Source organism: Mustela nigripes, chromosome 5 (genome assembly GCF_022355385.1).
Source record: "Mustela nigripes isolate SB6536 chromosome 5, MUSNIG.SB6536, whole genome shotgun sequence".
Taxonomy (NCBI): Eukaryota; Metazoa; Chordata; class Mammalia; order Carnivora; family Mustelidae; genus Mustela; species Mustela nigripes.
In genome coordinates, this window is record NC_081561.1 from 33215575 (window position 1) to 33235939 (window position 20365).

Sequence of the window (20365 nt, forward strand, 5' to 3'; positions counted from 1 at the left end):
TTAGGCTATAAATACCTAACCCTCACCCTGTTCAGACTCTGTGGCAGAGATGACAAACTGCAGACTGTAAGGCAAGTCCTGGCCCTAAACTTTTGTTTACAATGGTTGAAAAAGAAAAAAAAAAATCAAAATAATCTGGAGAATCACAGGAAAACAAAGATTTCTAGGGTCTCCTGAAAAATCTGAAGCTCTGATTACACTGGACTCATCTTCTCACAGGACAATGAAGGAGAGCTAAGAAGTCGTTTCTTCTTCAGATACAAAGAAGGAGGTCTACTCCACACATTCTAATAACCACTCTTCCCTTTTGGCTTATTCAGAGTATGTTTTATAAGCCACATCCCAAAAATAAATCAACACAATCACAAATTACATACAATATTCATTTTAAATTAAAAACACAGGTGACTCAAATGCTATAAGATTTGGAATCTTAAAAAACACCAAAGATGCTATAAAATGAGAGCAAAATGACAAATGAAGCTGTGTTAACCAGGTGGTAACATAATTACACAGCAAGGAACTGGCCCAAGTAACTTTAAAACTCAGTAATTTGACTCTACATCCATAGGGAAATACATCCTAAGGTTTAAAAACAACAAAAAATCATTAGCTTTCTTTAATAATCATATATTGGTGGTAGTATTGGCATTGTCATTCTGTGACTCTTTATTTATACTGTGGGAAAAGGAAAACAAGTAATCATTTGGTGCTGTTGAGAATAAGGGGTTTCCAGTGTGGGAGAGAGGAGATGGGAGATGTAAAATCAAAGAAGGCTAAGAAAAAGACCTTGGGTCATTTAATTCGATTTTTAAGTATAACATGAACTCATGAATTTTTTTAAAAAGAAAAAAAAAACTTATTTCCTAGCTTCAATCACAGGCAAGGCCTAGAAACAATGACTAACTCAGTAGGAATAAACACTTTAAGCGCCTAGATTGTGATTTTGAAATGCCATTTCCCATGAAAAAGCTTCTTAGAGAAAGGCCTATTTCCTGATTTGGGCAGAAAATGCACAAGATAATTCTAGACAAATTGTCATACCCGATAGCAAAAAAAGCTATAAAAGATGCTTCAGATTAAGTCAAATGGACTTTGGGGCCAGGCCATCTCAAAGGGACTCCAACTGACCAAAGATGGGGCAATCAATAAAAATGACTATACAGGGGCACCTGGTGGCTCAGTCGCTGGGCATCTGTCTTCAGTTCAGGTCATGATCCCGGGGTGCTGAGATCAAGTTCCACATCATGCTCTCTGCTCAGCAAGGAGTCTGCTTCTCCCCCCTCCCTCTCCCTCTGTCTGCTGCTCCCCCAGCTTGTGTTCTCTCTCTCTGTCAAATAAATAAATAAAATTAAAAAAAAAAAAGACTATACATGCTACAAAAGCCATAAATATTGAAAATATTATGCTAAGATAAAGAAGCCAGTCACAAAAGACCACTTATTATATGCTTCCCTTTATATGAAATGTCCAGATAGGCAAAAAAGAGGATTAGTCATTGCCTAGGATTGGAGGTAGGGTACTGTTGTGGGGTAATGAGGAGTGACTGCTAATGGGTAAAGGGTTTCTATTTGGGGTGATGAAAACGTTTCAATCTTATTTGATCATGGTGATGGTTGTACAACTCTGTGAACCATACTAAAAACCACTGAATTATACACATTAAACAGGCAAATTTCATATATAAATTATACCTCCATAAAGCTGTACCAGCAAAAAAAAAAAAAAAAAAATCCAATACAATGAACTGAAACACAAATGTTTAAATCTATGAGTTTATATTAAAATAAATCTTTCTTGGTCATTTTGGAGGATGCTGGGAATCTAATTTATTATATGAAAATTGGAAAGTATTTATCCATGTCTTACATATACGAAGTGTTTCTCTGGGTAACCAAAGAGACAAGGTAAAGTTTTTCTTTGTAGAACAATATAATTAATAAATTAAAGAACAGACTATTACCACTTTGCAACCCTAAATAAGATGGATCTAGGCAATGACCAGTGGCTGCTAACATCACAAAAAGTTCATCAGACAGCAGGTATCACCTGGTAGAAGTGTACAACACCACCTACGAAGCAGTCTAGCAAAATCAAATTTGCAGGGGAAAAAAAAAAAACCCTGAAGAACCAACAGATAAAAAGAACAGAAAGACTTCTCAAACAATAGCAATATAATGATTTTATGAATCCTGATTTAAACAAACTTAAAATTAACCAATAAAGTCCTTGGTTCAAAAAATTTTAAGTATGATAATAGTATTGTAGCCCTGTTTAGAAAATTAAGAGTCTATATCTTACATAATGATATGATGTCTGCAGTTTGCTTTAAAAAAAGATGGAGGGGAGCAGAAGCAGGAAATAAAATGAAACATTAGCCATAGCTGATAACTGCTGAAGTTGAGACTGATACACAAAAGTTTATTTTGCCATTTTCTCTTTCATATAAATTTGAAATTTCCCACAATAAAGCTTTTAAAAAGAAAAGTGCTCCCAATTCCACACATCACTGGAATTACAGCAGTTCACAAATTCAAACACAAACAGGTCTCCTAACATTCCCACATCTTTGAAATCAAGACATGTCTTACAGTGAATGGTGTGTTTAACTGGTAGTTTTTTTCAACGTGATAAATATAAGATGGTGTAATTTAAAAATGATAGCATCTCAAATTCAATGAAAAAGCCCCCAAGATTATAAATACATCCAGTTATCTATCTCTCCTTAGCTAAATCATTATTTGCCTTGTACTGGAAATGAAGAATTCAAAAAAACCTCTTGGCCATCTGAATTTTCTTACTTACTTGGAATTAATTCAGTTACAGTGAGATAAGCATTACAATAATACTTTAGACAATATAAGAATAAAACTAGTTCCTAAATTAGCATTAATGACCGAGAAGATCTGGGGAGCATGGAGCAATAAGTCTCCCTAAGATGGGGGGGGGGGTTATTATCTTGCCAGGTCTAGAAAATTTATTAAAAACTGAATCTAGTTGACCAGCCTGTCTTGTCTTCATTTTTGAAAAAGGAGTTCCTAAGTACCTACCACTTTAGCACCTCCATAAGTTACTGATTTCAAGTAATCTAAAGGAATACAATAATCTGGCAAGCCTCTGGGCCTCACTGTAGCAGAAAGGCATATAAACAAAATTTACTAACATAATATAAACTTACTGAGGAAGAAAAGAGACAAGAAAGTATTTCTGACAACTGTAATTCTAGAAATGCAATTTTGCAACCACACACTTTAATGGAATCACAAACATAAAACTTTTTTAAAGATGACAATTGACATTGAAAATTTCAAAGATAAAAAGCAAAGGAGAAGACAGGCTTGCCACATTTTTAAAAAATCAATTTATGTCAAGAACACATTATAAATGAAATTAGAAAGGCTTGAGAAATATAAATCTGCCACATGACAATGGTATATTCTTAATAAATAGCTCTTAATATCACAAAAATGATCTATAACCCAATATAAAAATGGGTAAAAGAATGGAAGGGGCCAATAAATACATCCCACAAATGGCTGACCTTATTGGTAACAAAAGAAATTAAAATTATAGATTACCAATCCATAGGTATATAGATTATAAATTAACAAAAAAAAATTAAAATGACAGATTACCAAATTTGGGAAGCTTTTTAAGTAACACTGTCCAGTTCTGGTGCACAAGCAGGATGTGCAAGAATATTCCCAGTTCCAACACTGTCTGGAGCAGTCCTCCTTCACTCCCGTCTTCTCAATATGGCTTCAATCACCCTATTTAAAACTGCACCGCCATCCCCACTCCTCAATTCCCCTTATCTTCTTCTACTTTTCCAACTAACTGCCTAACACACCACATAAGGTACTTACTATGTTCACTGTTTATTCTCTGTCCCAGGACCCCGAGTCATGACCTGAGCCGAAGGCAGCGGCTTAACCCACTGAGCCACCCAGGCGCCCCAAAGAGGTTTTTCTTTCACTGATGTACCAGAGGATGGAAAACTGCTAGGATATTGGAAGGTTAAAAAATTACTTGTTTTTTCTTAAATACAAATTGAATTGAATTTGAATTGAATATGAAAATTCAATTAGTTAATTCCTAATTAAACTATTTAATGTTTCTGGAGAAAACTCTGTTGACAACAAGAATGCAAAAACCTTTATTTATTTATATTTATTTATTCATTTGAGAGCAAGTGAGTGCAGGCACGAGCACAGGGTGAGGGTGAGAGGGAGAAGCAGACTTCCCACTGAGCAGGGAGCCCAAGGATGTGGGGGTTCATCCCAGAACCCTGAGATCATGACCTGAGCCAAAGGCAGACGCTTAACTGACTGAGCCACTCACGCACCCCAAATTTAAAAACCTTTAAAATCTACATACCAGTAATATAACTTCCAAGAATTTATCCTAAGTAAATAATCACTGATGTGAGCAATGGTTGTGATCCAAAAACTTATTTATTTTAGCTGTGAATTGTGAAAAACTGGAAACATACACTAGAACAATGAAAAGGATATGGAATATTTAGTGTTATGAAAAACATGCATGATAATGCTAGCTAGGGAAAAGTATACTCATGATTCCATTTTTGGATGTATATTTAGATATGCTTAATAGGAAATAAATACATGTGTATATATTGCTTAATAAGAGCTAAAATAAATTATGATACAACCAATTAATGGAATGATGGAATGCTAGATGAAGCTACTCAACTGTGCCCTAATACGGATTCATTTCTTCTGTTTTCTTTTTTTTTTTTTAAACTAGGTCTCATGCCCAGCATGAAGCCCAATGTAGGGCTTGAAATCACCACCATGAGAACAAGACCTGCAAGAACTGAATTGAGATCAAGAATCGGATGCTTAACTAGCTAAGCCACCCAGGTGTCCTGATACTGAACCATTTCTAAGCCTTAGTGAAAAAAGGCAGACTTTAAAAAAATAGTAAGGCTACACTATAAGGAAGTGATACAGAATCAATTTCCAAGGTACATTGTAAAGTGTAAAAAGCATCCAACCATTTAAAAAAAAATGTTTCAAGTTTATGTACTCTATTCTCTACTGAATAAAAATGTTAGAAATTTTCCACTATCTTTTCTTCTAAATTTTCAATGTAACAATTAAATCTTTTGGAAAACTAGGAAATAAAGCTGTCTCTCCTTTAACTGCATTGATCAGTGAGTGCTAAAACAAGCAAAAATCACTTTTCCAGTGCAAGTAATTTGACTACTAAATTCATAAAGTTCTTTAACTTCAAAGAAAGTAAAAACTACTGTCCCAACTAACTTCCTAAGCTAAGCAACAAAATTATTAAATATGAAATCCATTCTGGAATCATGTTTCATAAGAAATAATGTCAAAAGCAAACATAAAGGGTGTTACATTATAAAAGCTTATGACAAACAGATAAAGGCACACACCTATTGATATATACATTGAAATTACCAAAAAAACTTGAATGACCAAAGACAGAAAATTGTGCCCTTTTAGAAATATATCCATGAGCCAGTAGGTGCTTAAACTTTAACCCAGGCATCCTGGAGGTACCTTATTTAGAAGCCCAAGTTTGCTCAGTTTCTACCTTGTCTGTCCCTCAGACACATCAGAAGGAACTGTCACTTGAGAGACAGCAATGGTTAGTACCAAGGGCTTTGGGATCCATGAGACCCAGGGTTGAATCCTGGCTTTACACTTTTCTATGGGAGTAATATGGAAAAATCTTAATTTCTTTATCTGTAAAGTAAAACAGAGATTATCATCCACTAGTTAATATTAGTAAATAAGAATACAATGTCTGAGAAAGTGAAATGGAGGCAAAATTCTTCAAATAACAACTAAAAATCTCTAAAGTCAACCTGAAGGAAACACATGCTAGAGAGCACTGAGCTGGAAGGCAGGAGCCCTGGATCCCAGTTTTGACTCTGCTACAACCAGCTCCAGCTCCATGGAATATTATTTCATGTTATGTAGGTTCTAGTTTTAACATCTACAAAAATTAGGAGACTGAAATCCTTCCCACCTGTACTTCCAAAAGTCTCTAAAATTTTTCACTTAAATACTTAATTTTTGTAAATTCTTTTTTATTTTTTTTTATTTTTTTTTTTTAAGATTTTTATTTATTTATTTGACAGAGAGAAATCACAAGTAGATGGAGAGGCAGGCAGAGAGAGAGAGAGGGAAGCAGGCTCTCCGCTGAGCAGAGAGCCCGATGCGGGACTCGATCCCAGGACTCTGAGATCATGACCTGAGCCGAAGGCAGCGGCTCAACCCACTGAGCCACCCAGGCGCCCCAATTTTTGTAAATTCTTAATCAGTTTTCATCATGACTCAGCTACTAGTCATAACAATATATAAGACCATAGCCTTAATTAAATTATCCAAAGTCAGATTGCTTTAAGTGGCAAAATTGCAATTCAAACCAGATTTGACTCACTCCAAAGATCAAATTTTTCTTTTTCCAAAGACCAAATTTTATGTCATCCTTCTTTAAAAAAATTTTTTTAGGGGCGCCTGGGTGGCTCAGTGGGTTAAGCCGCTGCCTTCGGCTCGGGTCATGATCTCGGGGTCCCGGGATCGAGTCCCGCATCGGGGCTCTCTGCTCAGCAGGGGGCCTGCTTCCTCCTCTCTCTCTCTCTGCCTACTTGTGATCTCTGTCTGTCAAATGAATAAATAAAACCTTTAAAAAAATTAAAAAATAAATAAAAATAAAAATGAATTTTTTTTTAAACTTTATTTATTTGACAGACAGAGATCACAAGTAGGCAGAGAGGCAGGCAGAGAGTGGGGGGGGAGGGTAGCAGGCTCCCTGCTGAGCAGAGTCCAATGCAGGGCTCCATCTCAGGCCCCTGAGATCATGACCTAAGCCAAAGGCAGGGGCTTAACCCACTGAGCCATCCAGGCGAACCTTATGTCATGCTTCTTCCTCAGACCTTCTCCCTGACGAATCTGGTAACTAGCAGTTTGCCTTTGCAAAACAACTGGAAATCAGGAGTGCAGTCAGGAATCATGGAGCAGAGTCCAGTTACGGGAGTCAGGTGGGGCTTGAACTTCTGACACAGTACTCTAACCAAGTTAATTAGACATTTCAGCTACTTAAAAGAAGTCTGAAGAAACAAACAAACAAAAAATTAAAATTGTCAAGAAAAACTATTAACTGAAAACAAAAACAAAAATAAAGCATCTTTGGGGCCCCTGGGTGGCTCAGGTCATAATCCCGGGGTCCTGGGATTGAGCCAGTAAGTTGAGCTCTCTGCTTGGCAGGGAGCCTGCTTCCCTTTCTCTCTGCTACTTGTGATCTCTGTCAAATAGCTAAATAAAATCTTTAAAAAAAAAAATTTAAAAAAAAGTATCTTTAAAACTGTAAGTAAATGAAGGCTCATTTACATTAAAGTTCAGGAGTTAAAGCTGTACAAGATCAAATAGTCAGTAAAATAACTGCTATGCTATTTAACTGCTTTTGTGCAAGTATACAAATAACAAATTATACACGAGTGAGTTAAGGAGTAACAGATAATCCAAAGCACATACATTCGGCTTTAGAAATAAAGCACATGGTCTAAATAGATAATCCAAAGTAATGAATATCTGGTACTAAAAATATATAATCCAGGGGTGCCTGGGTGGCTCAGGTGGTTAAGCAACTGCCTTGAACTCAGATCATGATCCCAGGGTTCTGGGATGGAGCCCCACATCAGGTTCCCTGCTTGGAGGGGGACCTGCTTCTCCCTCTCCTGCTCCTCATGCTTGTGCTCTCTCTGTCAAATAAATAAATAAAATCTTTAAAAATAAATAAAATTTAAAAAATTAAATAAAAATATATGATCAGGGTGCCTGGTTGGCTCAGTCCGTAGAGCACGTGACTTTTCATCTCAGGGTGGTGAGTTCAAGCCTGACACTAGGTGTGGAAACTACTTAAAAATAAATAAATAAATAAATAAATAAATACACCCATCTATACTTTCCTCCCAAATTATAGGCTACTCAGGTTGATACAAAATTAATTTCTATGTGGAGAGAGGACAGATCTTTTCTAAACAGTACAGTACATAGTAAAATTATCATCTCCCCACATCAGCAGAAAAGATAACGTTTTATAACACATCTCAACATCTCCACAGGGACTAACAAAACTAAGGCACATACAAAAAAAAAAGAGTAACATTTAAATTCCCACTGCAGACAAGAACCAGGTTAGCTCCTCTGCTGCTTCCATTAAGCCAATGTGGGATTAAAAACTGGTTTTGAAATGATCCACACATGGATAATCAAGAGTCAAACAAACACATGTAGATAAACTCATATTTAAATGTGTAGGTTACCAAGCACTTTACGAAATAAAAAATTTCATAAGACAGTTGATAGAAATGGAACAAGAGGTGAGGTCACCTACCACTTTAGCTCTATTGATAGAAGTCATTATGTGCTCTTCTCAAACATCCGGGAGCCACCAAAAACCACAGAGACACACACCACATCTGGCAGTATCGTTCAGAAAGGTAACCCAGGAAAACCTCAGAAATGCTCGCTTCATCAGCTCAAGAAGAATGAAGCTGTACGCAACTCCACATAAGATCAAGTAAATGGAAAAGTGTCAAGAAAATAATGCATTTATTTTTCTCAACACAAACTGCCTAAAAGACAACTTCCAAGACACCGGGCAATTAAACGTCAGCCCCAGCTAAAAGTTCTTTCGGCTAAGCCTCACTGGCAGAAGCCCTCTACTGGGCGTTTCTAAGATGGGACCAACTTTTGTGTTTCCCACAGTGGCGCTAAACCACGGTTATGCATCCTGCTGATAAACCCGGACATGCGGCACTTTACACACCAAACCAGCCTCGCCGACACCCGTCACTACTGTTAGGCCCACTCCAGAAGGCAATGTGCACTGAGGGCGAGGACTTGAGGTTTTAAGAGGAGAGGAGCGGTAAGAGAAGCCGGTTGTATACACAGTGGTCTGCCCGCACGCTGCAGGGCCGGCGATGCGCCGAGCAGGCTCAGGAAGTTGGCTAACCCAGGGGAAAGCTCCGTGCCCTCCTCGGTAAGCTAGAGCGTGTGGCTGGCAGACCCAAATGCGGAAAATTCATTTAAGAACTCCCTTTCGGCCTACGGTGCAGACGTAGGAGTCCAGTTAAGACTCGGGGAAGCAGGTACGGAAGAAACCAACAGTCCACGAACTGATACTGATCAACCAGCTCCGCCGGGAGGCCCAAACTCGGGGAGCCGTGCCTCCTCTCCGGAGTTGGTGAGCTAAGGCACCGGGCGGGCTCTGGTCCTCCTCCAACAGCCCTTTCCAGCAGGTCCGGGGCTGCTAAGACCCAGGCCTGGCCCTCAGCAACATCGGCTCGGTTCCACAGGGTTCATTGAGTGCGACCCTCCAAGGCCACTCCGAGGCCATGTGGCCGGGGCCGCGCGGTGCCCAAACGCGGCGCACGTTCAAGAGGTGAAACCAGAGGAAAGGAGGTGCGGGAGGAAATCCAAAGAATGGGATGTTGGGGTACAAGACTCACTTCCTTTGGGCTTTGTCCTTCTTGGCCTTGGTCCTTTTCTTTCGGGCCTGGAGCGCAAGCACTGCAGGAGAGAGGGATGGATGAAGGGCGAATGTGGAGGAAAGGAGGCAACCAAGGTGAGGGTGGAGACCCAGCAGGGGCGCGAGGCCCGGGTGCGGGGCCCGCCTGAGGGGCGGCTCTGGGGCGAGCGCCGCGGCTTGGGCGAGGCGGCCGGCCGGGCGGCGGGCGGCCCACGGGGCGCAGAGGAGCGCCCAGGCGGGGTGCGCCGGCGGGGGCTCGGGCCGGGTCAGGGGGCCGGCGGGCGGGGGTCTATCTGGTTCGCCGAGAGCCCGGCCCTGCAGCTGCCCCAAGGCGCGGGTCGGCCTGGCGGGGAACAAGGGGCGATGACTGCCGGCGCGGAAGGACGCCCCGGCTGAGGGGCGCGGACCCGCAGCCCAGAGGCGGGGGGTGAGGGGCGGCGCCACCTCAGAGGGGGGGCGCCGCACGCCCGGGGACCGGACTGCGGCGGTTAGGCGAAGCTCCAGTGCTGACTCGGGCCTCGCCCCGCCGGCCGTTGCCCCTCGTGGCGGAGGCCGCTCCACCGCTCACCTTTCCGCTCCATGGCGAGACCGGTAACCGCCAGGCGCCTGCGCACTCGAGTGGCGGTGACTCCCGCTCCCGCCGCGGCCCAAAACCAAGCCCGCGCACACCCCGCCCCCCAGGTCCCGCCCCCGCCCCCGCCCCACGACGGCGCGCGCCTGCGCGTTGAGCGCGGAGCCTACCACCTGCTTGCCAGGAGAGGGGGGGGATCTATAGAATCGGGGGCTGGGAGGAGGAAAGAACGCCGAGTGTGAATGCTAAAGAGGTGCTGAGAACCAGCTTGGAAGCCTGGCGGGGTCAGGTTCGTTCTCTCCGCAGGGCGGTTGCCCCTGAGGAAAGGAGAAGAGCGTGGCTTTGAGGGTTCCCTGGGTGGTGGTGAGTCGGTGCTCTGCAGCCCACTGGAGTCCGCCTCAGTTTCCTGGTCTGTAGAATGGACTTAATCAGGCGTGTCCCAGTTTCTTTACTGAACTCTTGTGAGGTTCAGTTCAGATACTATAGAAAGAAAATGAGAGCGGGCGAGATTACAAGTGAGAAAAGAAAGCTGGAGCAGCACCAAAAAGTGCCTGGAAAGAAGGAGCCTGTGAACTTACCTTCATTCTAAAAGTGAAGACCTTAAATAAATAAATTTTTAAAACGTGAAACCTTAAAACTGAATTTTCTCTTAAAGTTTCACGTTTATATGAAGGCTCTAAAGGAAGGAAGGGGAAGAATAAAATCAGTGTTTTCTCATTTTACCACTTTATCATCTTTTTAGTACATGATAAATATAGTTGTAGCATGTGTTTATACTTTTCTAAGTGCATTATTTCATTTGATATTTATGACAGCTTAAAAGCAAAATATTACCTCCACTAAGAAACTGAAAGTTGGAGGGATGTGCCCCCAATTTTGGGGGTCCTGATCCAGTGATTCCATCAGCAAACCCATATTGTAAGGCAAGGTTAGCAAAGATTTTCTGTAAAGGGCCATATAGTAAACATTAAGGCTTGTGGGCCATTAAGATCTCTCTCAGCTCTTCAAATCTGCCCCTGGAGTTCAAATGGAAAATAGAAAACAGGGGCTGTGTTCCAATAAACTTTGTTTATGGTCCCTGAAATTTGCATTTCATGTAATTTTCACATGTCATAAAATACTATTCTTCTGTTAATCTTTTTCAACTATTTCAATCATTCTTGGCTCAGGTATTAGTTTGCCAACCTCTGTTGTAAAGTACTAAAGCTGGACAGTGGGTAAGCTTTGAAGACCCTTGCCCTAGAAGAAGTTAGACTCTATGGGGGAAGACAGACAAGTAATTAACTGACTGAGAAAGGAAGATGAAAGTGTAATAGTACTACACAAGTGAAGCATGAGGGCTTGGGCGGGATTTTATTGAGCAAAATAAGTAATCAAATTCAGCCAGGGGAGGAGGCAGCTTTTGAACTGGATCTTGGGAAATGTGTAGGGTTTCCGTAGGTGGAGAAAGACATTAGGCATTCCTGCATGAGAAAATCAGTTGAGCAAAAAGGCACAGATTTGGAAACGTAAGGGTGGGGGCGGGGCTGGTAATGACTGAAGTGGATCCAGTGGAACGTGATGCCAGAAATGCAGGTTGGCTGAATTTGAAATTTAGGTAATTAATATCTATTGCATGGAACCTGAATGATAGCATTTCTGGACATATTGCAAAAGAGGATAGCACCTTGTTGGCCAAGGAAAACTGCATCCCAGTTTCCTCTCCACTCTACTTAAGAACAAAGGGAGAGTTGGGGCAGACAGTGAGGGTTCTGCTAGCTCAGGAAAACCTCCAGTGATTTAGAAAAGACAGGAGAGCTGTGGTGGCTGATAAGAAATCCCAGAATTGGCAAAGTACTCTCCACAAGAAGGTAAACTCTATGAAGGTAGGAATCCTGTTTGGATTTTTCTTGAGGTATCCTTAGTGCCTAGCATAGTATCCAGCACCTAGGAGGTGCTTAAATATTTGTCTGATCAAAGAATAAATGATGTGCAGTTTATGAGAAAGTTCTGGACGAGAGGGAGAAAACACTGAGCCGGACAACGTGAAACTGTGCTAATAACCCAAATGCGATACTGCAGATTCATTAAGAAGGAAATAAGTTTGGGGCGCCTGGGTGGCTCAGTGGGTTAAAGCCTCTGCCTTCGGCTCAGCTCATGGTCTCAGGGTCCTGGGATCCAGCCCCACATCTGGCTCTCTGCTCAGCAGGGAGCCTGCTTCCTCCTCTCTCCCTGCCTGCCTCTCTGCCTACATGTAATCTCTGTCTATCAAATAAATAAAATCTTTAAAAAAAAAAGAAGGAAATAAGCTTAAATTGGCATGAATTCTTCATACCTATTCTGGCTTTGAGTGATCACTGCTTCTTTCCCTAAGAGCTTATTGTTTAATAACTCATTCGAGAATTTTTCCAGAGTCATTATCAAGTTCACTGGATTGAGTTCCCTCAATTGACCATTTCTCAGACCTTTTTTGTTTTTTTCCCCTTTCTCTCAGCATGTTCAGTTCTCCACACTTTTTCTAAAATCTGTATAGTTGTTCATCTGAGCTAGTCCCCCCCTCCCATTCTAAAGTAAGAAACTGCTAAGTCAGTTAAGCATCTGCCTTGGGCTCAGGTCATGATCCCCAGGTCCTGGAATGGAGTCCTGCATCAGGTTCCTTGCTCAGCTGCGAGCCTGCTTCTCCCTCGGCCTGTTGCTCCCCTTGCTTGTGCTGTTTCTGACAAATAAAATTTTAAAAAAAAAGAAAGAAAGAAAACCCCAGATGAACATAGGAGGAAAAAAAAAAAGAAAGGCAAACCAGGAAACAGACTCTTAATTATAGAGAACAAACAAAGTTACTGAAGAGGAGGTGGGCAGGGGGTTTGGTTAGGTGGGTAATGGGTGATAAGAAGTATACTTGTGATGAGCCCTGGGTATCGTATGTAAGTGATGAACTACTGAAATCTACATCTGGAACTGATATTACACTGTATTTTAACTAACTGGGATTTAAATAAAAACTTGAAGAAATAAAAAAATAAATAAAGCCTCTGCCTTTTTTGTGCTTCTTACTTTAAACATAACTTTAAAAATCACTCCCCACCCTCTCATCCCCAATTTTACAGGGCTTGTCCCATTCTGGATTTCATCGTTCCTCTTCAAGTGGTGAAGCATGCATATCTCTCTTGCACAACTGTTTTTCTCAAGTTCTTTTAAAAGTAGAATTATTTGGAAAACTGTTCAGGAGCAGTGTCAGAATATAATTTCTGAAAAGATCCCATTCCCTGTGAGCTAATTTATTTATTTATTTTTATAATTTTTAAAAAAGATTTTATTTATTTATTTGACAGACAGAGATCACAAGTAGGCAGAGAGGGAGGCAGAGAGAGGAGGAAGCAGGCTCCCCGCTGAGCAGAGTCTGATGCAGGGCTCCATCCCAGGACCCGGGATCATGACCTGAGCCGAAGGCAGAGGTTTTAACCCACTGAGCCCCCCCAGGTGCCCCATGTGAGCTAATTTATTAAGACTTCCCTGGGACAGTCCCCTAATGCTTCTTGGAAGTTTCTGAAATTTGATCACCTAAAGTTTAGGACACATGTTTCATCAAACCCAACATTCTCTGCTTTGGTTACCACAAACTCTTAACACTTTGTCCTAAGTTTTGATCTGAATTAAATAAAAAAATATCATTTACCTTTTATGGCTTCCCTTTTGTCTTGTGAGGTGAAATGGACTGCAGAACAAAATGAATATATATCGGATGCTTTACTTTTCAGATTCCCAGTAGATGTCTGCACAATTGAATAACCCCAAAAGAATTTTTTGTGAAGTTATATTGAGAAAACAATTATATCCTAGGTTGGAGTTTCAAGAAACACATGGCACATTCAACAGAAAAATTGAAGATAACTGAATGAAGGGATTGAGGTGTGGGTAGGGTTAAGGGAAACCAAGAAGGAATGGTGAGGCGTCCAAGGACTATCAATGTGGGAGTCCTTACTACCCCTAGGCCTGAAAGGACAAGGGGTGGAGATGTTAACCAGAACCCCGTAATACCTTGTATTAGTCTGCTTAGGGTTACCATAACAAAGTATCACAAATTCTGTGGTTTAAACAACAGCAATTTATTGTCTCGTGGTTCTGAAGGCTAGAAATCCAGGTGTCAGCAGGGGTGGTTCCTTCTGGGGCCCGTGAGGGAAGGATCTGTCCTCTTTCCTTGGCTTGTAGAGGATTCTGTGCCTCTTTATATTTTCTTCCTTCTATGTGTGTCTCAGTCTGTGTCCAAATTTCCCCTTTTCATAAGGACATCTGTCATAATGGATTACGACGCTTTCTAATGATCTCTTTTAACTTCTAATTCTTCTAATTTCTCTTTATTTTTTAAAAAAATTTATTTATTTGTCAGAGAGAGAACAAGAGCACAAGCAGAGGGAGCAACAAGCTGAGGGAGAAGCAGGATCCCTGCTGAGCAAGGAGCCTGATGTAGGACTTGATCCTAGGACCCCAAGATCATGACCTGAGCTCAAGGTGGCCACCCCCGGTGTCCCTCTCTTTAACTTTAACCTTTGTAAAGATCCTATGTCCAAATAAGGTCACTTTCTGAAGTACTGGGGGTTAACACTCCGATATATCTTATATTGGTGAGAGGGGGTGGAGGGGACACAATCCAACCCCTATCAGAATTGTAGTGATAAGAAAGATCTGCTGGATGGCAGCTGTGCCCTTTGATAAAAGGACACAACCACTGTCCGGCAGGGAATTAAATGCCCAATTTCTTACTCCTCTCATCCTCTCAGGCCATCTAGTGCCCCTCACTGAATGAACAAACTGGAAGTAAGAAGGCAAGGGTGCATGGGTGATGCGGTCCGAGCAACCCAACCTCCCAGGGCACAAAGAGGGTGGAGAAGGGTGGAGGGTTCATCTGGAGGGGCAAACAGACTATCCAGCACAGCCTGTCTGGGAAGTCTACAGGATACACCCAAAGTGGCTAGCACTTTTCAAGCAAATAAGCCAGCCTTTTGGACTCCCTGGAAAGGCTTGAGAACAGAAGCTGCTTGGAGATAACCCCCTTTTTGGCTCCCCCCCCCCTTCTTCCTCCTTTATAAAGCCTAAGCTTCAAAAAGAAATAGTGCTGGAGTAAAGGGTTGGGGAGAGTAGGGAGAAGAGATAAAAGAATAAAAACCTTGGCTTGGTGGAATGGGAAACTAAGTAAGTTCTTTGAGGTCTCAGCTCTCTGTCCTTTTGGATCTCTGCCAACAGCAGGAAAGTTGAGAGAGAAAGGAGATTCTCTAGCAATGGGCAGGTCCCAGACACTGGGGGTTCTAGTGGTAGGGAGAGCCCTTGCTCTGCTCCCTGCGTGCTCAGGGAGACAGCAGGTGTTGTAAACTGAAATGAGCTGATCATGTCCAACTCTGCATTCTTTTTTGTCGGTACCCATACCTGCCAGAGAAGTCGAAAGCAATGAGGAGTTGCCAGCTTCTCATCTTCACTCCCAAAATATAAAGAAAAATGTTGCACACTAAAACCGGCCACACACATGCAACCTTTGTTAAACATTGATTAGCAGGCGGGCACAAAACAGCTCCTATGACTGTGTAAGCTCTTTGATGTCTCTCTGGCCTTTTGGATGCTCTGGCCATTGCAAGAATGTTTTACTCAAGGTGGGATAACAGTATCACCGAGGCAGGACTCTGTCACCCGCAGAGCTGGCAGCAGGGAACCAGAGATGGAGTCTCCTTTATAATTTGTTATGCTGTTCCAATCCTGATCAACACCAGAGGCATCATCGGAAGCAGGTTTCCATTCGTGAAATGCGTTGCCTATTAATTTGTGTAATGGATGTTATTAAAAAAAAAAAAAAAAGCTGCCGTTGGCGGAATTTGCATTAATCAATGACCCTGAACTCCTTTGTCGAAGCTGCCTTGTGATCAGAATGTTTACAAACCACTCCTGGCATGGGAATCACAGATTAGAATGTAAGCTGCACCTGGATGTTAACTATAAGTAACTAGCACCTACAAGTGTTATCCGGTCTTTGTCAGAAGTTTTCATATGCCCAATTATTTTATTTTGAAAAAATGGATTTGTTTCTTGAAAAATGCCAATTGAAGAAAAAAAATGTGGAAGTCCAACACTAGAGGAATGGTTACCAAAGTTTTATAGCACATCCCCTCTAGGTGAGTTGACGAAACAGGGACCTAGGGACTCCTTTTTAAGGTTCTGTTAAGTACCAGAAGAACCACCTAGAAGGTCTATCTAGAGATGGATCTATAGGATCGATCTTTCCTTGATAACCTGGGGGAATCCTGAATTTTTTTTTTAAAGATTTTATTTATTTATTTCAGAGAGAGAAAGGGAGAGCATGAGAGGGAAGAAGGTCAGAGGGAGAAGCAGACTCTCCGTGGAGCTGGAAGCCCGATGTGGGACTCCATCCTGGAACTCCAGGATCATGAGCTGAGCCAAAGGCTGTTGCTTAACCAACTGAGCCACCCAGGTGCCCCCAAAATATTTTAAGGCAAATTATAAACATCATGAGGTGGAAGCCAGGACAAGGTGCTCTGTTATACTAAATATGTTCAAGGGGTGATGAAGACTTGGACCAGAAAAACAATGGACTGGAGCTCAAAGTATTTTCCCTATTTTCTGAGCAGTTCATAAACCTCCCAGGCTCTTATGGGACCCCAGGGAGAGGGAGTACATAATGACAGGTATTTAATTTCTCCAGCTTGGTCCCAGGATGAGACCGAAGGCAGGTAGGAAATACATAGAAATGGCTTACACAGTTGAATTCTGATTTCTACCTGCTGTGCAATGTTGAATCTGTTTTGCTTTTCCTTCTTTCTGTCTACCATGCTCACCCTCGTGATGAACATTTATTGAGGACTCACTCACCTTTAGACCAGGGCTATGAGAAGGAGAGAAGGAAAAAACCAACGCCTTGCCCTATGGGACTTAATAGCTAACTCATGGAATAATTACTGTTTACTAGACACTATTGTCCCTCAGCTGTCACACACTACCAAATAGGCGTTATTATCATCATCCGTGGCAGATAAGGAAACTGAGGCAGAGCCAAGGTCATCCAAGCTAGTCAGAGGAGGGGTTTTGAATCTGGGCAGTAGGGCTCTTGAATCCACACTCTTGGCCACACACCCGTGTGTGTATATCACCTGTCTCATTTAGTGGGGGATGGACATATAGATAAATAATTCACACAGTGTATAATGGTAGAAGCACAGGGTACCATGGGAACACACACAACAAGGCCCACTTAGCTCAGGGTCTGAAGAACGGTGTCTTTCCTGAATGAGATGACACCTGGACAGTGTTGGGGATCATGAATATGTGTCAGCTGGGAATAGAAGAGAGTGGAAAGGAAACTCCAGATAAGACAGTACGGTGTTGGGGAGTGGAGCAGGGGAGGCATAGACACCATAGAATCACTGGGGAGAATGAAATGCAAGGGGGCAGATGGGAGAGAGTTCATTCCTCAGATACTTGTTGGGCCTCTTCTATGGGTAGGACTACAGCAAGGATAGAGCCTCTGAGGAGCTTGAACTTGAACTTTCAAACATTTTGCTCCCTTACCCACTGAAATAACTTTTAAACTACCACCATGCAGAACATTTAACGGACTAGAAACAGAAGGGTACTTTCTCAATCTGATAAAAATCATCTATGAAAACCCCACAGCTAACATCATATTTAATAGTAAGAGATTGAATGTCTTACTATTAGGGGACAAGACTGTCCCCTAGGATCAGGGATAAGACAAGGATGTCCATTCTCACTCCTTCTATTCCGTAGTATACTAGAAGTATCAGCCAGGGTCACTAGGCAAGAAAATGAGGTAAGAGCATACAAATTGCAAAGGAAATTGATACTTTGAAATAAAAGTGTTACATCAGCTTTGAATGTCAATCTGATACCCACCAACACTCATTAATATATGTGTGGGAGGCTGCAATAAGGCTTGAGAGGAGGACCAAGCCAGGCCCTGACTTTGCCTCATTTAAAGTCCGAATAACCTAACAAAAGGTTTAAGACAGGAAAAGTTGAGTAGCACTGAGAAAGGGTCTGTGCTATGTGTTGTGTGCTCGCCTACGTGACTTCCCACATGCTTGCTAAACAGATGAGAACAATTTGGTTGGGGTCATAAGTTCGTTGCTGGTCCTTGCTGCCCTAGTACAGCCCATAAATTACTTTCAGGTTTGCTGTATCAATACAGAACAATCATACTGGCATCAGCCATTTGGCATCACGAGGTCTGCTTATAGTTAAATGTGAAACTTATTATGGGAACGTGTGGTTGTTTAACTAGACACAGATGTATTACTTCTCCTATTATCACTATTTATATGGCCTTAATGCTTTGAATAAACTTAGCACTGTTGGACATCCTCCTCAGTGCTCCTCCTGCTCCCATCTCTCTGCTTCTCGAGTTCTTTTCTTCATCCTCTTACCCTCACATTCCTGGTTGACTTGTCGCGCCAGCCGTGACATATATGTAAAAAAAAAAGGAAAATCACTTTGTTAACTACAAGAAAGTTTACATTGTTCCTTTGTCTCCTTGAAGTTGTGTTTCTAGTCCATTTTACTGTCACAGAAATTTATTCTCAAGTGATGTCATTTTATGCTTTCAAGTATTTATTGAAAGATGAGAATAAGGGTGCCTGGGTGGCTCAGTGGATTAAAGCCTCTGACTTCAGCTGGGTCATGATCCCAGGGTCCTGGGATAGAGCCCTGCATCGGGCTCTCTGCTCAACAGGGAGCCTGCTTCCTCCTCTCTCTGTGCCTGCCTCTCTGCCTACTTGTGATCTCTGTCTGTCAAATAAATAAATAAAATCTTAAAAAAAAAAAGTTGAAAATAGAGCTACCTTATGACCCAGCAATTGCATTACTGGGTATTTACCCCAAAGATACAAATGTAATAATCTGAAGGGGCACCTGCACCCCAATGTTCATAGCAGCAGTGTCCACAATAGCAAAACTATGGAAAGAGCCCAGATGTCCATTGACAGATGAATGGATAAAGAAGACGTGGTGTATATATACAATGGAATATTTCTTGGCCATCGAAAAGAATGAAATCTTGCCATTGACAATGACGTGACTGGAACTAGAGGGAATTATGCTAAGTGAAATAAGTCAATCAGAGAAACAATTATCATATGATCTCACTCATAGGCAGAATTTAAGAAACAAGGCAGAGGAGCATAGGGGAAGGGAGGGAAAAATAAAACAGATGAAATCAGAGAGGGAGATAAACCATAAGAGACTCTTAGCTATGGAGAACAAACTGAAGGTTGCTGGAGGGGAAGTAGGTGGCGGGGGGTTGGGTAACTGAGTGATCGACATTAAGGAGGGCACATGATGTAATGAGCACTGGGTGATACATGCAACTGATGAGTCACTGACCTCTACCACTGAAACAATAAATTATATAATAAACTATATGTTAATTAATTGAATTTAAATGAAAGAAAAGGGAGGTATGAGTCAGGAATAAAATCTCACCTGTGGGGCACCTGGGTGGCTCAATGGGTTAAAGCCTCTGACTTCAGCTCAGGTCATGATCCCAGTGTCCTGGGATCGAGCCTCGCATCGGGCTCTCTGCTTGCCAGGGAGCCTACTTCCACATCTCTCTCTCTGCCTGCCTCTCTGCCTACTTGTGATCTCTGTCTGTCAAATAAATAAGTAAATATCTTAAAAAAAGAATCTCACCTGGACAATAAAAGAACTATAAAATATTGGAGTTGGAAATAAATTCCAAATGATTTACAATGAGAAAAAAAAGTCTTTATTGATCATCCCATCATATTTCTCTACCACATAAATGTGCATTTACATTGAAATTTAATTTTTAAAAAAATTTTTTAAAATATTTTACTTATTTTAGAGAGAGAGAACATGAGTGAGAGAGAACAGAAGAGAAAATCTGAAGCAGACTGAACTGAGTGCAGAGCCTGATGCAGGACTTGATCCCACAATCTCGTGACCTGAGCCTAAATCAAGAGTCAGACACTTAACCAACTGAGCCACCCAGGTATTCCTGAAATTTAATTTCTAAAAACATTTCCTGAGATCACAATCTTCTAAAAACTTTCTTACTTGTTGTTACAAGTATTCTTATTGCAGGATTAATCAAAAAACATATGATGTAATTTCCTGATAAATAAAATGTTGTTGCAAATGCATCTCAGTAGAACAGTAGGTGATTTTTCTCGACAAGTCCTGCATCATTCCATTTGTACTTCTTTTAGTAGTGGTCAAGAAAACTGGCCCATATGAAACCAGTAGATGGGAATAGAA

The 20365-nt window shown here is 41.6% G+C and overlaps 1 protein-coding gene across 1 annotated transcript in view; it reads right to left on the reverse strand.

Moving 5' to 3' along the window:
- Nucleotides 1-10121, reverse strand: part of SRPK1 (SRSF protein kinase 1) — a 79855-nt gene extending 69734 nt beyond the window's left edge. The window contains 2 exon segments of the mRNA XM_059400126.1: nucleotides 9506-10028; nucleotides 10031-10121. Coding sequence (XP_059256109.1) covers nucleotides 9506-10028; nucleotides 10031-10106 — 599 coding nt within the window. The 5' untranslated portion in view covers nucleotides 10107-10121.
- Between the last annotated feature and the right edge of the window lie 10244 nt (nucleotides 10122-20365).